At 39.7% G+C, this 19,824-nt stretch overlaps 1 protein-coding gene across 1 annotated transcript in view; it reads left to right on the plus strand.

The window, feature by feature from the left end:
* The window catches only part of PRKG2 (protein kinase cGMP-dependent 2), a 51,543-nt gene that overhangs the window by 23,293 nt on the left and 8,426 nt on the right, over positions 1-19,824 (plus strand). The window contains exons 7-17 of the mRNA XM_069978097.1: positions 2,310-2,387; positions 6,888-6,982; positions 7,192-7,260; positions 8,875-8,973; positions 10,220-10,370; positions 12,050-12,186; positions 12,357-12,446; positions 12,839-12,980; positions 14,471-14,634; positions 16,832-16,954; positions 19,160-19,222. Coding sequence (XP_069834198.1) covers positions 2,310-2,387; positions 6,888-6,982; positions 7,192-7,260; positions 8,875-8,973; positions 10,220-10,370; positions 12,050-12,186; positions 12,357-12,446; positions 12,839-12,980; positions 14,471-14,634; positions 16,832-16,954; positions 19,160-19,222 — 1,211 coding nt within the window. The remainder of the gene's footprint in view (positions 1-2,309; positions 2,388-6,887; positions 6,983-7,191; positions 7,261-8,874; positions 8,974-10,219; positions 10,371-12,049; positions 12,187-12,356; positions 12,447-12,838; positions 12,981-14,470; positions 14,635-16,831; positions 16,955-19,159; positions 19,223-19,824) is intronic.

The following is a 19,824-nucleotide window of genomic DNA, read 5'->3' on the forward strand; positions in this document are numbered from 1 at the left end:
CTATGTGAGAGCTATAATATACAGATATACCATATATACTGTAATAGAGCAGTGTCTAAAATGATTGGTTTACCAAATATATTATAGAGCGAAAGTGTTCTATTGTAAAGAATGATATCAATTAGAGGAATAGTACACCTAACCTTTTATTATTGTTTTATCTGAATAAGCCCAACATTGTCTTTATATGGAGGAGAGATCACATTTCACTTTCTAGAGGTAAAGGATTTACGTTTGTCTGCCTGCAGCCACCCATAGGTTACCCTAATAGTGATAGCAGGCAGCTAGATATTCATCCTTTAACTCCATAATCACTTAAAGCTTAAAGCTGATATATAAGCAAGATCAGTAATGGATAGTGTGCTGATTATAAAGGATAGAAAAGACATGTACTATAATGGCAAATCTGGCACACCAGAACTAATGACTAAAAGTACTTTATTGTGTCATGTACACATACAAATGTAAACAGAAAAAGTCCCAATTAAAAACACTTACAAAATCCCAAACTTCAGGGAAAGCATATGGTATAATGCAATCCAGAAGAGACAACCCCATAACTGTTGTATAATATCCCTGTTACATATAGAGTCAAAATGCAAAAATTATCACGCAAAAAAAAAAAAAAAATACACAGTACACTCAACAATATATAATCAAATCCAATGATAATAAAGTGACAAAAGAAATTAGTTAAAAAGAATGACCAAGGTGTTAGGAAGTTCTGGGGTCCAGGAACATAGCAGTCCCTTCTCTCGACCCGCAACCCCTGTCCCTACCTACTTGCCCCCCTAGGCTAAACCCCAGGGCAGCAACTAGGCCACAGTCCCTAACCTAACTAGGGATACAGGGAGGTAAACAGAACACACAGACAGGTATATAAAAACAGGTCAGGCAGTCCCAGTCAGCAACAGGAGGTAACGTCAAAATCCGAATCAGCAAGCAATGGGTTAACAGAGTCCAGTCCAAGGTCGAGCACAGGAGGGATCGCAGTACAAAAGGATGAGGCAGAGGCAAAGCCTAAGGGCCCTATTCCACCGGACGATTATCGTTCAGATTATCGTTAAATCATTCGAATCTAAACGATAATCGTTCGTGTTGAAATGCAGTTAACGATTAACGACCGAACGAGAAATCGTTGATCGCTTTATAAGACCTGGACCTATTTCTATCGTTGCTCGTTTGCAAAACGTTCGCATTAAATAAGACGTAGTTCGGTCGTTCGCAGTAGATACGAACGCAATAGCGAAGAAATAGCGGTCGTTTGAGATCGTTAATCGTTAACGATTATGTGAATGATAATCATCCGGTGGAATAGGGCCCTAAGTCCGAGTCCAAATCACAAATACAGGTAACACAATAGAACGCTGGTGTAGCTGGAAACCAAAACATACACCGGCAACTCTAGGGAGTAAACCTCCAGCTTAAATGCTGCTAGAACTCCCGCCCCAACTGCTGATAGGAGCAAGGAGTCTGACAGCTGTGATGGAAACCAATGGCAGCCAGGGAGCCCTCCCCTGTCCTCATAATAGAGCAAGCCTCAGGAGGCAGTTAGCAACACCTCAATGCTTAACCCTAAGCGCACCGGAGAAGAGGAATCAGGAGAAGGCTTGAGACCGGGTGTCGGCTCCCTGGCAGCAGAGCATGAAGTGTGAACAGGTCAGAGAGAATTCGTCCGTCGGCTGATTCTTCCAGCCGAATTCACACACACAGACTGAACTCTAACACAAGGCTGGATATCACCAAGTGATAATGATAGCAGGGATAAACTGGGGTGCCATCCAAAGAGCCTCGCGCATTCCGTCCGCACACCCTGAGGAGGAGGAGACAGGTCATCTTCCCAATGTCACTGAGCAGTACAGGTGCCTATATTTACTTTCAATAACTGTTGGATAAACAATCCTTAGGCCAAAAGTTATCTTTCTTGTCCTTCTAAAACACTTGAACTTTTTTTATGGATGAACATTCATGCGTCTTCTATGGGGAGGGGTAAGCCGCAGCAGACAGCTCTGGTACTGGTATATCCCTCCAAGAGCAAAAGGATTGGAAAATGAATGATTTTGGAGGCCCCCATACACCTTATACTGTCAGCTGACAACATTAGTATAAAGTCTATGGGTGCCTTAACTTCTTTATATTTAAACCCCAAATCTTACAGGCAAGTTAGCGGAGAACTCTACTCCTTAATGGCATTCAATATTAATCTACAGTTTACTTGTACATAACATTTGCTTAACATGTATGAAAAGTAAAAATGCTAAAAAAGTTCAATAAAATTAATAAAAATAACAAATATTATTTGTTAATAGGAACGCTATGAAAAAGGAGATTATATTATTCGTGAAGGAGAAGAAGGAAATACATTCTTTATCATTGCTAAAGGAAAGGTAACTAGTAATGATCTAAGAGCACATTCACCTGATATTTATGCCGTACCTGCTATCGCTGAGCAGGTTATTGTACATGGTGGATATGTGGATATGTTGTTTATAACTCACTTTATCTGGCTTCCTTTTTTGCATTTAATGGGCACTTGTCACAATAAGAATGCACTTGAATCTGCAGGCAGTATATATAGAGCAGGAGCTGATCAGATTGATATATAGGTTTGTGGGTAAAGTTCCAGGAATAGCTTGGAATTTATTAATGAAACTTTTTGCTCATTCTAGACTAAATAGTCAAGTGGGCAGTCCTACTTAGTGATTGACAGCTCTCTATATACTCAATTACACAGAGATAACCGTCAGTCATGTCAAAGTCTAGTCTCACCTGACTACTTGGCCCAGAAGAAGTCGATATTTACACAAATAAATGGCAGGCTATCCTGGAACTTCACCCATAAAACCTCAGCTCCTCCTGCTTTATTACAATCCCCCTGCAGATTGAACATTTTCAATGTGACAGCTTTAATTGTATGTAATTTTATAGCATGTTTTGAAGTTATTGCAGTTTTTGTATATGTTATATAAAATGACCTTATGGGTACAGCAAAGTGATGATGAGCAAAACTTTGAAAAGTTTACTTTGGCAGGTTTTGACAAACTTTGAAGTAAAGTTCGGGTTTGGCCAAATTGAACCTTAAATGAACCAAAAATGATTGCAGCCATTTAGCTGCTTTAGTGCAGTTCAGCAAGTTTAATCACCTCTACTTACCTGTCTGTGTTCCCCCTATGTTCTTCTTTCCCGGTCAGCCGCCAAAATCACACTCAGCCAATTGATGACTGAGACAGGACAGCACTGCTGCCAGTGGTTGGCTGAGCGGGCTGTCACTCTTGTCTATAGAGTTACAGCCTGCTCAGCCAACCACTGGCCATGGTGCTGTTCTGTCAGTGATTGGCTTAACGGGCTGGAAACTACCAAAGACACCGGAGATCCATAGGAGGAAACCTAGCAACCTAGCAGGTGGCCTTTTTTTGTATATTTAATTGTGTGGCTGCAATCTTTACAAACTTGTTCCTAACTTTGCAAAAGGTTTGAAACAAATCTTGATTCCTAAGATTTGGTTGGTTTGCTCATCTCTATCTACCACTTTAGGGGATCTTGCTCATTCATGTGTTACATGATCAGCCATTCACTTGCATTGCTGACATGTAATAAACTTGTGTGGCCAGGGTAGCTTACCCTTCCTATTACCGCTAAATACAAAGGGTTCCAAGAAAGTAAATCTGCTCCAATCACCTAAATGGAGGAAGCTACCTTCAGATATGAGGTTAACTATGAGGTGATCTTAATAACTTTATTAGACTGTGCAGAACTTTTTTTTTTAAAGTATTTTTAAAGTAAAGGCCCTATTACACAAAGCAATTATCGGTCGTTATGAACGATAATCATCTTGTGTAATAGAAGACAATGATCAGCCGACATGCACGATATCGGCTGATCGTTGTCTTTCAGTGTCTTTCAACATATTGAAAGACCCACGATCTAGACAGCAGTGATATTTAACTCCGGGCAATAGGAGCGGCAACAGCAGACCGCCACTATCCTTTATTGGCTGCCCGGGCGATCTAGTGATCACCCGGGCAGCTCCCCAGCTCTGTGGGCGCTGGTAATAGCGCCGGCAGCAAACAAGGTATGCAGCGAAATGAATGCATATAAATATGAAAAAATCCCGACCTTTCCCATATTGTTGTGAAATACTTAGGGCATTAACATTATACAGCAATTAATAAAATTATTAAAATAACATGACTTGTAAAATGTGAGTAATATAAATTTTATATAAATTAAAGTAAAAGGAAATGTGAGTGTTTATGATGTGAAATTTGGTTCAATAATAAAGCCACCCACGGCTTTTCATTTCTTAGGCTCATTGATAATGTTTTCTTAGCTTGCATTGTGTAACAAGCTTCCCCTATTTTATATTCTTTGGCAAAATTCAGCAAAAACGCTGATTGTAACAAAATTTGTCAAAACATATGAAAATGGAGTTCTAGTATTCAGTGTAATATAAGTGCACAGGTACAATAATATTATGCTTTGTGGAGTCATTTACATTGGATATGGTTCAGTACTAGCAGCCATGATTACTCTGAACACAATTAAATGTAATATTAAAGATTTAGCTTCTATGTAAATGACCTGGGACCGAAATGGAAGACAGGGACAGACAGACGGTGTAAGCCCTAGCGCTAGACCCCCCAAGACTGTCCCTGCCTACTTGTCAGCCCGACCCTAGGTGGTCAGTGACAACTGGGTGACGTTTCCTTCACTAGGTAAGTGAAACACAGAATGAGACTGGTGCTTGTTTACAGAGTCTATTATAAGACTAGATGGACAAACATTTGGCCCATCATAAGCTGATCGCTGGCCCTATTACACAGGACAATATCGGGGCAATAAAATTACCCATGTAATAGGACCATAATTGCAGCTGCCAGCAAACCAAGAAATCTGTGTTAGGTCAAACTATAAAAGACCCTGTCACTAGGTGAATGTAAAGAAACCAGAAGGCATATCTAACAGGTAGTGTTGATCAATCCGGTCAAAATGAACCCAAACTCATCATTTGATTCTATGCAGATGCAAAAGTTGGAAACAGCCCTAGGGAGTCCTGGAAAACATGGCCTCCTGTTTTCAAGCAATACTTTTCTCATGTAATCAACCTTTACCCTCGCTCTCTGCCTCTGCCCTCTGCCAATCCCTCCACTTGCTCCCCATTGCCCAACGTATTCACTTTAAATTGTTGACCATGACATACAAGGACATCCACAACCTGTCCTCTCCATACATTTCTGACCTGATATCCCGCTACCGTCCCTCACGCAACCTTTGATCCTCCAGTGACCTCCGTCTGCACTCCCCGCTTGTTCGTACCTCACACAACCGCCTCCAAGACTTTGCCCGAGCCTCCCCCATACTCTGGAACTCACTACCCCGACACATCCGGCTCTCATCCACCATCAAGTCCTTTAAAAGTAACCTGAAAACCCATCTCTTCAAACTAGACTACAACCTATAATTCTGCATCACACTTGACTGGCTGCATTGCTGGTGACACAGACTGTTTTCCCAAGTCTAATGCTTAGTCTAATGCTATTATGCATTAACTACACATCAGGGGGCGCTAAGGGGAAGCTTAAGGAAAGCTCTGTATCGCTAGCGTTGCATGCCGTGACCATAGCTCGTGCAGCCCTACAGTTCCTAACACAGTTATTATTGGCAGCAGAGGGACCGTGTCACCCCTTGCTACTGCCAGTCAGTGTAAAAATGCAAAAACCTAAAAAGTTTACATTTCCTTTACTGACGGTATTACAAAGTTACATAGCATTATGAAAGAAAAAATAAACTTTTAATTAAGTATATAAAAAATGTGAGTGTAGAATAAAAAAAATTCTTGAATGGAACAAATAACAGTTTTATATAACTCCCACAGAGTTGTATAAAATGGTAGCAGGTATGCTTATTCCTATACAATGTCTTCCCACTGGAGCTGGTGTCTCTTATTTTAGGTATTGGTGGGATCCCAGATTATAATTATAATAATATTCATTTGTATAGCGCCAAAAGATTCCGCAGAACTTTTTTTTTTTTCACACACACACACATTTACATATTACAAAGTTAAATAATAAGAATAAATAAAAACTATAAAAGTATAAAAATACAAAAATACAGTGTATGGATAACATAATTTATCTTATACGACATGGAGAGAGAGAGGAGCTGCTGCACCTATGGCTGATACTAATGCTGCTAGGCCTATTTTTAAAACCAACGCCAGGATGTCGGTATATAATTTGATCAAACCATATCGCCCCGAGTACCACGTGCAGGTCCCCTGGTTCACACGGATCCCTACGCTAACTCCACACTGTGTCGGTCAGCGACTGCCACCCCCGCAAAGCGTGCACATGCAGGGAAGGGAGGCCATGGAATAGCCCTGCAACCCCAATGTCACAGGACCAAACCCAAAATGCCCCCCCCATAACCCAGCTGGCACCACCGACGGGGAAGGCTGCCCCCAAACAACACAAGTGTGAATATGATATTGCACTAACCATGACTGTTGTTTGGCGGCAGCCTTCTCCGCCGGCGGCGCCAGCTGGGTTATGGGGGGCCCTTGGGGATTGGTCCTGTGGCAGTGGGGTTGCAGGGCGTTCCTATGGCCTCCTATCCCTGTTTGTGCACGCTTTGCGGGGTGGGTGGTCGCTGACTGACATAGTGGTGAGTTAGTGTAGGGACCCATGTGAACCAGGGGACCTGCACGTGGTACATGGGGCAGTATGGTTTGATCAAATTATATACCAACATCCTGGCGTTGGTTTTTAAATGTAGTCAAGTGGCATTAGTATCAGCCATAGGTGTGAGGTGCAATGCTCCTTTTTCTCCCGGTCCATAATTTATCTTATGCATTTGTTTTTCTTTTCTATTTGTTTCCATGTTAGGTGAAAGTCACACAAAGTACGGAAAGCTCTGATGAGCCTCAGCTGATCAAGACATTACAAAAAGGGGAGTACTTTGGAGAAAAAGCCCTTATCAGGTCAGAAGGGATGCAGTATCTTCTACATGCCGCCATATATCACAACATTCTTTAATAAATTAATCAAGCATTTGGATTGGATTGAAAATAGTTTTTGGAAAGTGTTTTCTATTTGTAGCAGTACATACTCATCTCTTATCATCTATCTTTCATCTACATCCTAAATCTACCATTAATAATACCATCTTGGTCATCTAATTTGCACGCAGCGATGATGTCAGATCGGCCAATATTATCGCAGATGACAATGAGGTAGAATGCCTAGTCATGGACAGAGAGTAAGTGCAATCTGTTTTGTTTTTTGTGTTTTTTTTTTAACCCTGGAGTTTAACTTTCTCTGTTAATAGATTTGTGAACATTTGAAGTTGTTTTTAAAAGATCTTTCATGGACCACAAAATTGGAAAACAGAGCAGCATGTCACTTACTAAGCAGGAATTCTATACATGAGTAAAATTATTAGAAAAATCACTATTTTTCCTTAAAGCGACTCTGTACCCACAATCTGACCCCCCAAACCACTTGTACCTCCGGATAGCTGCTTTTAATCAAAGATCTGTCCTGGGGTCCGTTCGGCAGGTGATGCAGTTATTGTCATAAAAACAACTTGTAATCCGGCAGCGCTGTGTCTAACGGCCGGGGCTTACATTTGTATATGCATTAGGCTGGCACCACCTCTCCGTCCTTACTTCCCACCCTCCTCATCATTAGGAATGATCCAGGAACATTTACTGCTGTTTGAGCTTTGCACAGGTGTCTTAACGATCCAGCCCACGTTCATTGATGAGGAGGGTGGGGAGGAAGGACAGAGAGGGTGTGCCAGCCTAATGCATATACAAATGTAAGCCCCGGCCATTAGACACAGCGCTGCAGGATTAAAAGTTATTTTTATGACAATAACTGCAACCCCTTCTGAACGGACCCCAGGACAGATCTTGGATTAAAAGCAGCTATCTGAAGGTACAAGTGGTTTAACTATTAAAGGGGTAATGCGGAGATAATTTCTATTTCTGTAAATAATTTCTATTTAAAAAATCTCAAGTCTTCAAGTACTTATCAGCTGCAGGAAGTGGTGTATTCTTTCTTTCCAGTCTGACACAGTGCTCTCTGCTGCCACCTCTGTCCATGTCAGGAACTGTCCAGATCAGTAGCAGATCCCCAAAGGAAACCTCTCCTGCTCTGGACAGTTCCTGTCATGGAATGAGTTGGCAGCAGAGAGCACTGGAAAGAATCAGACTGGAAAAAATACATCACTTTTTTGCAGGGCATACAGCAGATGATAAGTATTGGAAGGTTTTTAAATAGAAGTAAATTACAAATCTATATAACTTCCTGGCACCAATTGATTTGATAACTGTTTTTTTCACACTGGAGTACCCCTTCAATACTTCATAAGGTATTCAAAGTAAAAAGGTAGCTGCTTAAGAGTACTCAACAGTCCTATTGACAGTCATGGTCATTTACATTTGATTCACCTATATACCTACAGGCATGCATTACTTTGCACTTTTAGCACTAAGTAAAATTAAAGGGTTATTCATATTTTTAGATATTACTGGAAGGGGCAGACAAAATAATAAACCGCCATGCTCCCCGGGGTCCTCCTGTCGTGTCTACTGGTCCCCCACTTAACATTGGCTGCTACTTCCAGGACTTGTCTTGAAAGTGACAGTCCACTCAGCCTGTCACTGGCCTCTCCGGTGTCCCCCTTTTTGAGGCACAAAGACCCCCCCCCCCTTCATTACGTCCAGTAATTGAGTTGTGTGTTTAATAGGGTTTATACCGCATACAGTCACTATAGAAATAGATCCAATGGTTAAAAGGAAACAAAGTGTAAGAGTTTTCAGGATGTAATTGAACGACCAACCATCTTTATGTGACTTTTCTGTTTAAGGACATTTAATCAAACTGTTGGAACTTACGAAGAGCTTCAAAAGTACCTTGAGGGATATGTGGCCAATCTGACCCTGGATGATGAAAGGCGGCATGCTAAGTAAGCTCCTTTATGAAAATGTCTTTAAAACTGTTTTAAACATGGCGGGGTTTGTCACTGGATTTTCTGTTTATTTGTTATGATATTGGGGAAAATGTAAGTTTTTAAACTATATTTTATGTAATATCAAGGAAAAAGGTAAAAACAAAATGGACACAAATATCTAATTTTAATGTTTTAATTTAATTTTATTTTATTTATAGCACAATATCCTTTTTTTTTTTTTTTTTTTTATAAAACATCTTCTTTCCATCATGGTAATTTCTGATTAATGGGCACAACTTTTGGGAAGGCAGGGACAGTAATATACTGTCCATCTTTTTTCGCTGGAGACCCTCACTGTCACTCACCAAGCTGCTTGCCTATTGTTCTGTAGCCCATCCCAGCCTTCTGCAGGTCGACAATTTTATCTCTGGTGTTCTTAGAAAGCTCTTTGGTCTTGGCCATGGTTGAGAGGTTGGAGTGTGTGGACAGGTGTTTGTTATACCGGTTGGCCGGTTATTAAATACTTATTTCATGCAATAAATGCTAATTAATTATTTATAAATCATACCATGTGATTTTCTGGAATTTGTTTTCTAGATTCTGTCTCTCACAGGTAAAGTGTACCTACAATAAAAAATTAAACACCTCTCCATTTTTCGTAGGTGGGAGAACTTGGAAAATCAGCATTGTATCAAATACTTATTCTCCCCACTGCACATGAATGGACAGTACAAAGATCTTTCTAGTCATCTTTTTATACCTAGGTTCATTAAACATGTGCTGATCTGACCCTGTGCAACAATTTCAGTCCAACTGAGAAAGTGTTTTTACACCAAACAAGTACAAATCAAGTATTGTAAAAAATAAAATAAAATAAAGGCAGTACATATGGAGACCATGGTTGTGGCCTGTACATGTGATATTACTTGACTTATATCAACAGGGGAACTAGGCAACACAATTCCAGTGTTCTAAGTACAATTTACAAATGTAACTACAATGCAACTGTCTACTGTAATAATGAACTACAACAGACTAAGATCAAAAATGGCAGTGTGAATAATGCCAAATGCATCAGTCATTTGCATGTAACAGCCTAAGGTTATAAATGGATATGTTAATGGTACATTTAAATGATTTAATAACATTTTATCAAATAAATAATCCACATCCTTCCACTTTCCGTACAAAAACGACATTGACTTTATAGTAAATGATAAATAGAAAAATTTGTTTGAATGTGTGATTTGATTTTCTTTAGGAAATACACAGAAGGACAGCTTGAAAAGATGGTGTCCCTGGAAATGATTCAGATGATGGAAACAGTTTCCAAATTTTCTTCTTCTTCGCCTTTCCATGACCTAGAGATTCTCACCACATTGGGTGTTGGTGGGTTTGGGAGAGTGGAGCTTGTAAGAGATTTTACAACTTATTTAATACCTAAAATTTACAGTGAGCATAGAAAATGAATGTATAACACAATCAACTGCATTGTGAATTTAACTTAAATGGAGGGGGAAGGGGATATTGATATTAACTGCAATTAAACCTGAAGATTTAGATTTGTATTTAAATAGGTTTCTGGTCTTGTGTATATAAAGCTTAAAGGGGTACTCCGGGCAAGCTTTTTAGGCTATGTTCACACTACGTAAGTTTCCGGCCGTAGCGCGTTCCGTGAAAAAGCGCCGGAGACTTACATAGTTTGCGTACAATGGAAAGTATACGATGTACGGCGGCACAGTTCATACTACGTACGAACTTACGCCCAGATCGTACGCGGCGCCGTAAAAAATGAACCAGACCATTGTTTCGGGACAGAAATGCCGTAACTTACGCTCGTAGCGTTACATGCGGTCCCGTACGTAGTGGTGATTTCTTCATTTTTGCAGCTTTTTGTGCCGATCCAAAAGGTTCTGTGAGGTGTCCGGGGCTAGGCGAAGCTTTCCAAGTAAAAGACCGCTGTCAGATCGCTACGTAGGGCGCTCGGGAAGTGTAAGTAGACTACGGGCGTAAGTTCGCGGTCTGTACGTAGCCAGCCGCAAGTAGCGTAAATCTCCGGACGGAGTTTACCGCGTATAAGTCCGGCCGCGAAAATATGCGGCTGGACATATACGCAGTGTGAACATAGCCTTAAGAAGTAAGAGGTAAATTTCTTTCACATCAACTGGTGTCCAAAAGGTATAGAAATTTTTAATTTACTTCTATTTTGGAAATCTCCAGTCTTCCAGTACTTATCATCTGCTGCAATTTACAAATCTGTATAGTTTTCTGACAAGTCGATATATGTATTTTTTCTCCGGAGTACCCCTTTGAAGTTAAAACATGATTGTTTGTAACAAGGAAGATTGTGAGGAATTTCATGTCCCCATCCTTTTAATCATACATGTTGTGTTACGTGTCCAAACCTATGTGAGCATGGAGAATCTCATGATCAAATGTGAATGATCACAATATAAAGTGGTTGTGCAGATAAACCCTTCATTGCAGATGAGTCACAATTTATCAGAGATATAATACACAAATAGGTTTGTAAAAGGTTCCAACTCCTTGAGTATCTGATGTTTCACATATGTTGAATTTTGTGTGTGTGTATGGAAGTGTGTGTATATATGTTTATGTATGTGTTTATGTAACGAGCACCATCGAGTACCCTAATACTCAAACGAGTACCAAGCTCAGACGATCATGCTCGCTCATCTCTAATGTGTATGTATGTATGTATATATATATGTGTGTGTATGTTTGTGTATATGTGTATGTATGTATGTATGTATGTACGTACGTGTGTGTATGTGTGTATGTATGTATGTGTTTGTTTGTATGTATGTACGTGTGTGTGTGTATGTATGTGTTTGTATCTATCTATTTGTATGTATGTGTGTATATATGTATGTATATGTATGTGTATTTGTATGTGTGTATATTTATGTATGTGTGTGTATATATGTATATGTGTGTGCCTTTCTGTGTAAAAACATGATCAAAAGTAGATATCCTCTCCTAACCCCTCAAAATAGACTGTATACATATTTCATATGATATTATAAAATATGATGATACAAGTGATCAGTGTTGTTGTTTTTTTGTGTAGGTGAAAATGAAAAATGGCAACTTGGCCTTTGCTATGAAATGTATTAAAAAAAGACATATTGTGGATAACAGGCAACAAGAACATATACACTCTGAAAAAAATATTTTACAAGAAGCTTGTTCTCCATTTATAGTGCAGTAAGTATGATGTAGCAATAAATGCAGGGATTGCAGATTGGACTATATGGGGCAGATTTATCAATTTTTACATTTATCAGCCCTGACATACCTTGTGTATATTGCATGCTGATAAGGCAATGTGCATCCTAGCTCTCCATTTTCAATATAAATACAAATCTCTCTTTTAGGTTATACCGCACTTTCAAAGACAGGAAATATGTATACATGCTGCTTGAAGCGTGTCTGGGAGGAGAACTGTGGAGCATCTTGAGGGATAGGTAAGTTCTCTTGTTCTTACATTCTCATTCATCTTGTTTGCCACGTCAGTGCTGACAACGTTTCTTGTCATTTATTAACAACCCAATCTAGAATAGCAGATGCATGCATTATAATCTACTATAATCCGTGCCCAAAAAGTCTGAAAGAAACCAAGCCAGCCACTCATGGATAATAAAAGAGACTTTTTATTTTTTTATTCAGTTTAATTGGAAGAGTGAATGAATAGTTTCTAGGATTTGACCGAAAATTGCACTTGGCATGCTCACCGTGTGGGCACTCAAAACCCAAATGTTTAAATACTGTCATCTTGCACCTGGGTAATGTCAACATTATGTTAAAATTGACATTTTTCTTTTTAGTGTAAAGTATTTTCAATTTTTTTCCCGCTTAGAGGCAGTTTTGATGAGACCACTGCTAAATTCTGCATCGGATGTGTGGCTGAAGCCTTTGAGTATTTGCACCAGCTAGGTGTGATGTATCGTGATTTAAAGCCAGAGAACTTATTGCTAGATGCTGAAGGCTATGTCAAACTGGTAGGTTTACATTACTTAATTCAGTTCATTAAGATTTGTAATTCTACATAGATACACATGATACTGAGGCATTAAAGGGGGACTTCAGCAATTATTTTTTCTCAGATCAACTGGTGACAGAAACGTATATAGATTTGTAATTTACTAACTTCCAGTACTTATCAGCTGCTGTATGTCCTGCAGTTGTGTATACTTTCCAGTCTGACACAGTGCTCTCTGCTGTCACCTCTGTCCATGTCAGGAACGGTCTAGAACAGGAGAGTTTTTGAAGCATTTCCTGTTATGGACAGCACTTCCTTCAGGACAAACAGTAGCTGATAAGTACTGAAAGGCTTCAGGTTTTTAAATAGAATTAAATTACAGATCTATATACCTTTCTGACCACAGTTGATTTAAAATAGCTGTTCAGCCGCGATTGGCTGAGCACAGTTATGCTCAGCCAATCGCGGCTGAGCAGCCGATGACGCGGCAGAAGGGGGCCGGCATCAGGGACGGCTGCAGCGATTCGGCCGGCCTTCCGAAGATTACGTCGTTGACAGAAGATCGGGGACAACGCGCATCAGGAATGTATCGTACACTACACTTCCGGATCCACGTGCGGGGGTGGGGGAACACGGGGAAGGGGGAGATTCACATACATAACATACATTACAAAGTTGTTATAACTTTGTAATGTGTGTTATTTTGTGAATAATTTCTTAGCGCTGCACTACCCCTTTAATTGAAAAGTCCATTGAATTTAATAGTAAAAACGGAGAAACAACAGGGACAAAAGGAAAACTGTGTGTAAACTAATAAAAAATGTCCACTGTTTGCAAAAGACGGACGTAAATAATGATCATGTTCATTATTTTGATGTCCGTGGCAAAAACGTCCGTTATTCAATACACTGTGTGCATTGGACGTCCGTCTTCTCATTGACTTCAATGCATTGCCATTGTAGTCAGTTAAATCGCAGCAAAAATGGATGGTTTTTGAAAATAAAAATCGGCTGCCTTTTTAATATTTTTGACGTTGTGTGAACATAGCCTTACTATGCTTACTATGTGCTATAAACATTTGCACATTGAGGCTATGTTCACACTACGTAAGTACTAAGTACGGCCGTTGTTGCCATCGGCTCTTAATGCTCTTAAACCAAGTCACAATTTTGAAAAGCTGTGAGCTCTTAAACCAAAACGCTTTTAAACCAAGTTACTCTTAAACCAAGGTACCACTGTATATGGAAAAAATAATAAAACTTTTTAAAAGTTCTACAGCTCAGAATGTTTTCTTCCATTTATGACTGTATTGAACAATTTCCAGCCTATATCACAGCACAGCACCACTAGGGTACTCAGGTGGTAAAATTACAATGTTAATAGTAGGGAGCACTCCAAATATTTTTATTTGGTTGGTTGCTGTGGGCAGTTTACACCAGACTATATGTTAAACCCTTTGATAAATCTCCCCAAAAAGTTCAAGATTTAATGATGTGTTCTATGTTTAAGGTTGATTTCGGATTTGCAAAGAAAATTTTTCCTGGGCAAAAAACATGGACGTTCTGTGGGACACCGGAATATGTGGCTCCAGAAGTCATTTTAAACAAAGGTCACAATTTTAGTGTGGATTTCTGGTCACTTGGAATACTACTATATGAATTGCTCACGGGAAGGTAAGTTTTTTTTGTATTATAAATAGCTAAAAAATAAAATCAGGTGTGTAATTTATTGTCATTTTTATCCATTTATCTATGAGTTTTAAACTAGTACTGTTTTCTATAGGTTGTCAAGTGTCCTTTTCAATCTGCTCAAACACAATGGAAACATAGGCATGTATAATGTAGATCTTAAAGAAAGGAAAATCCAAAAAGCATCCACCCCTATATCTAACTGCTTTCAAATAAGTAAAAGGGAAACTCTAGACATTTTAAACTTTTGATATGTTGGTGCCCTGGCAGAGAACATAAAAACAAGCTATTCTTATCCCCTCCGAGGTCCCCTGGTGTCCTGCTACGGCATATTTGGGTTCCCACTGAATGATCCCGCCTCCACTTCTGAGGACTTGTGTCGGCAGTGACAGCCCGCTCAGCCAATCACTGGCCACGGTGCCGTACCATCTCAGTCAGTGATTGGCGGAGAGGGCTGTCACTGTGGAGATGAGTCTGTCTCGGAAGTGGAAGTAGGATTCTACAGCAGGATCCCGAACATGCCATAAGTGGACACCAGGGGGAATGTGGAGATGTAAGGATAGCCTGTTTGTGGTTTTCCGCAAGGGCAGCAACATATCAAAAGTGTTTGGAGTAACCCTTTAAAATCTCTTTGAGTGAGATAATATTGACACAAGTGAGTCGATTTTTTTTTTTATTTTTTTTTTTAAACTACTTTACCATTAAAAAAAAAGTTGAACCTTCTGGGGTACTATAGGATTTCAAAGAGGGCTAGTCTACTGGTGTTCAACTGACCATCATCTGCCAGATGGATGACCCTGAGGACCCAGGGCAGGACTAATTCACATTGCACAGCTGCCAGTCCAAGGGTATGGATCTGGCATGAGGGCTCCCTTACACACAGTGCTTTATCTAAGTCTTATTTAGCAAGGGGACTGTGCTATTTCTATACAGGCCTTTGTGAATACATATATTTCCCATATGTATTCATAAATTTTACAGCAAATGTGCAACTCATGACAAAGTAGTGGGAACAATGCATTAAAAACATATCAAAAACATAACAAGAACACCATGTGTGAACAAAGCCTTAGGGAATGAATCAGCAGGTGCTGTAACCTCACTGGTTGTGCAAAAGTCTTCAGTGAAATGAGATTGGGTGGGGAACTAGAAAGCGTGCTGTGGGAGGGGAGCAGGCAGGGTGGGAGGCTTAAGGAATGCATTGCATTCTGAGACATAGTAGTACTGAGCAACTGCTAAATCTGAAACTGAGGCCCCCAAAACAAATAGATTTGTGGTAGTTTTGGTACAGGAGCAGACAGGTAAGCAATACTATATACTTCTGCAGCATGTTTCTTTTTTTACCTGATGTAAGGAATTGGTTATCTTTACTCCTCACAGACGCGTGGACTATCCCGGAAAGAGCAACAAGGCTCTCGTCATAGAATAGTTACTGATCCTTCTGGTCCTTTGTGGAAATTGGTTGGGGCGGCACAGAGAACCCTTGTTGATGGAAAACACCTGGGTATGGAGAGTGCTTGGCCTCAGAGCTCTCTCCATATCTCCTTAAAGGGGTACTCTGATGAAAAAAATTCTTTCAACTGGTTTTAGAAAGTCCAGTCTTTCAGTAATTATTAACTGCTATATGTCCTGCAGGAAGTGGTGTTTTTCCCATGCTTTTGCTTTCTGTCCATGACAGAAATTGTCTAGAACTGAGCAAATCCCCACAGAAAACCTCTCCTGCTTTGAACAGTTCCTGACATGGACAGAGGTGGCAGCAGAGAGCACCATGTCAGAATGATGCTCTCTGCAGGAAATACAGCAGCTAATAAGTAGTGGAAGACTTGAGATTTTTTTTTAAATAGAAGTAGTAGTACCCCTTTAACACCACCATGACATCTTCCTTTATTGAGCACAGTTGGACTCTTTTCTTGCTCTACAGATCAGTACTACATTGTAATGTCGGTTTTCATGGGAAGCCCTGAGCACATGTCCAACAATAAACTTATATTAGCTGAAAGTTTTCCTTGTTTAGTCCCATTTTCCATGGTGACTGAGGAAAAAGTGTTTTCTTTACATGTTTCTGCAGCTGAGTCGAGATCTTAACAACACAGTTCTGCTTGGTTATTATATATATCTTCGGGAGGATTATTTTTCATGTGTAATATGTGTAACATAACATATCTGGCATATTTCTCTCCAGCCCTCCTTTTACTGGGCCAGACCAGATGATGATCTACAATTTAATTCTCCAAGGTATTGAAAAAGTCGAGTTTCATAGAAAAATAGCCAGACGGCCCGAAGATCTGATCCGACGCCTGTGCAGGTAACATTGGAGTTTATCTCACTGTAAAATGAATGTCTATATTGCAGAATGGTAAATGACAACATGTAATACTGTAGTTCTACATATATCACAAACTTTATTTTATGGACCATAGCAGCTTTAGTCTACACCATATGTTTTGGGTTTTAGCTAAAGCTGTTTTGTTAACAGATCCTGGGTGACATTGCTGCAGAATGTAAAATGTTATATTCGATGACTCCTACTACATTCCAAAAATGTGATGTATTTAAAGAGACTCTAGGTTTAAGTTGCCCTATCTGCAGGTAGCATAATCTAGTGACAGAGAAACTAAACAGAATTATGTATCACTTGCATTGTTCCCTGCAGCTGATTCAGAGATATTCTCCTGAATAACTAGTCCTCTCCATTATGTGTGTATGCTCAGTAGTCCTTGATATTCATGAGCACCAGCTCCCTCTCTCTCTACCTACCAGCTGCTAAATGGCATTTGTCTATCTATACTGTGTATATATACTGTGTATAGGTATATAGCTGTCAATCAGAAGTTGGGGGTCATGCAGCACAAAGCCAATTCTCCTTCATGTTAGGAGAACAGCTGAACAGAATGATGTAAGTACAGATTTAAGGCAGCACAAACCTAGAGACAGATTCCCTTTAATTTTAAACCCATATTATGAAAATGTTGACATAGTAGACCAAATGAGACCACAGGGGCCAATTCAGGAACCCAAAAACTATAATATTGATTGTTTCTTAAATATACAGAATTTAGCATGAACCTTTAATATCAGTCAGACAAACACAGGCCCATCTGTACTATAGGAGTAATAGAAATCACCACAAGGACGCGTCAAATGTAAATAATGACATCAGAAGGTTAGGAAGTGTGACGTTTGGATACAGAATGAAAGAAAAACGACATTAACTATATTGCAGAGGGGTTTACTAAAAGCCCCACCGGTATGTGTTAGGTGTAGAGTCTACATAAAGTGGACGTGTTTGGCAGCCACATAGCTGCCGACCACAAATATTTAATAAGCAACTGCAGCTGTTTGATTAAATAGAAAGAAGGGACATACTGTTGTCTATATATAACGGAGAACAGTGTGTCTATGATAAGTTATCTAAGGGTAACATGCCAGTATGGGTAACTATATGTAAATAACTGCCCTAACAGATGTCAGGGCCTATAACAGAAAACATATATTTTAATATTACATCATACATACTAGATTTATTTATCTGTTGTTATTAGTTTCCATGACATGAAATAATGGTCGGGCCACTTTTATTAACAAAAACGTTCATGCAATGCTACAGTTTCCATGCAGGAGTCACAGTAGAAATCTACATCAGCAATGATCACCAGTAGAGATGAGCGAATCTCGAGCATGTTGGCATTCGTCCAAACCCGAACACTGTGCATACGATTACCAGTGGCTGAAGAGGTTGGATACAGCCCTAGGGAGCCCTGGAAAAGATTGATACAGGCTATGGCCTATGGCGGTATCCATGATTTCCTATTGTTTCATTCAACTTCTTCAGCCACCGTTAATCAAATCCTGAATGTTCGAGTTTGAATTAACCCAAGAGTACTCGAGAATCGCCAATGTCCAATAGCCAGGCCTGCAGTGAACAGCTGATTGACAAGGATAAAGATTTTTAAATCCTGCCTCCATTTTGAAAGAGTTTTGGGGAAATTTATCAATGGTTTTGTGTAGGCATTGGTGTAAATTTGGCACATATAAAAAATAAATAAATAATAATAATAATAAGCTACAATTTTTGAATAAAAAAAGCAACACTTTCCCTGTGTTTTGCTCAAAATGTAAGGCCATTACTCAAAAATTGCAGAGTTGTGCAAAAATTTGCAGCTTTTTTTACACTGGTTTTCTGGTGATGGTATTTAGGAACCACCTGTTAAATGAACTCTTGGAAGTTAGAGTTAAAACACAATTTGTTGAATGTAGTTCCTGTGGAACATCTCAGTGTTCCCACTATACTACTAATACAGTCAAGTAGATTGATTTTAACTGTTGCATGACAGCTATAGCGAGCAAGACTACATGTGTATTGCCTTGGACTGCATGCAGCTGTAGTGCTATAAAAGGTGATAGGGTTTTATTAGCCTAATTCTACAGAAGAATAAAAAAAAATTCTATATATTTTATGTAGATATTATTCAGCCATGTGGCATTTACATTTTTTCTTATATTTTTGCAGACAAAGCCCTGCGGAAAGACTTGGAAACATGAAGAATGGAATAGCTGACATTAAAAGACACAGGTGATACTTAACATGTATATGTTTGTTATGTTAAATCTCATATCCTATATCATTGTATAAACTATTAGCTATTGATATGTGGTCTGGTTGGTATCTATAGAGATAAGTTCATAGAGTTCGGTTCAGCAGGTTTGCTGAACTTTAAGGTTTTGGGTTCGTCCTTAAACGTACCACACAAAAACCACTAAATGATTGCAGGCGTTTAGCCGTGTGGTTCTGCCAGTTTGCCCGTCTCTACTTACCTGTCCATGCTCCCCTGGTTTCCTTCTTCTCCGGTGTCCCCTACAGCCGCCATCAGCCCACTCAGCCAATTACTGGCCACAGCACTGTCCTGTCTCAGTCAGTAATTGGCTGAGCGGGCTGGTGGCATCTGGAGACACCGGGGACCCATAGGAGGACACTGAGGTAGCGTGGACAGGTGAGCATACCCTGTTTTTTTTTTTTTGTATGTTTTCTCGTGCGACTGCCACCTTTGCAAACTCATTCCAAACTTTGCAAAAAGTTTGGTTTTTTCAAGGTTTAGAACAAATCTTGGTTCGCATGATTTGGTTTGCTCATCTCTAGTTATCATCTAGTTATGTTGGAGTTTCATACTGTTGTGG

Source organism: Dendropsophus ebraccatus, chromosome 7 (genome assembly GCF_027789765.1).
Source record: "Dendropsophus ebraccatus isolate aDenEbr1 chromosome 7, aDenEbr1.pat, whole genome shotgun sequence".
NCBI lineage: Eukaryota > Metazoa > Chordata > Amphibia > Anura > Hylidae > Dendropsophus > Dendropsophus ebraccatus.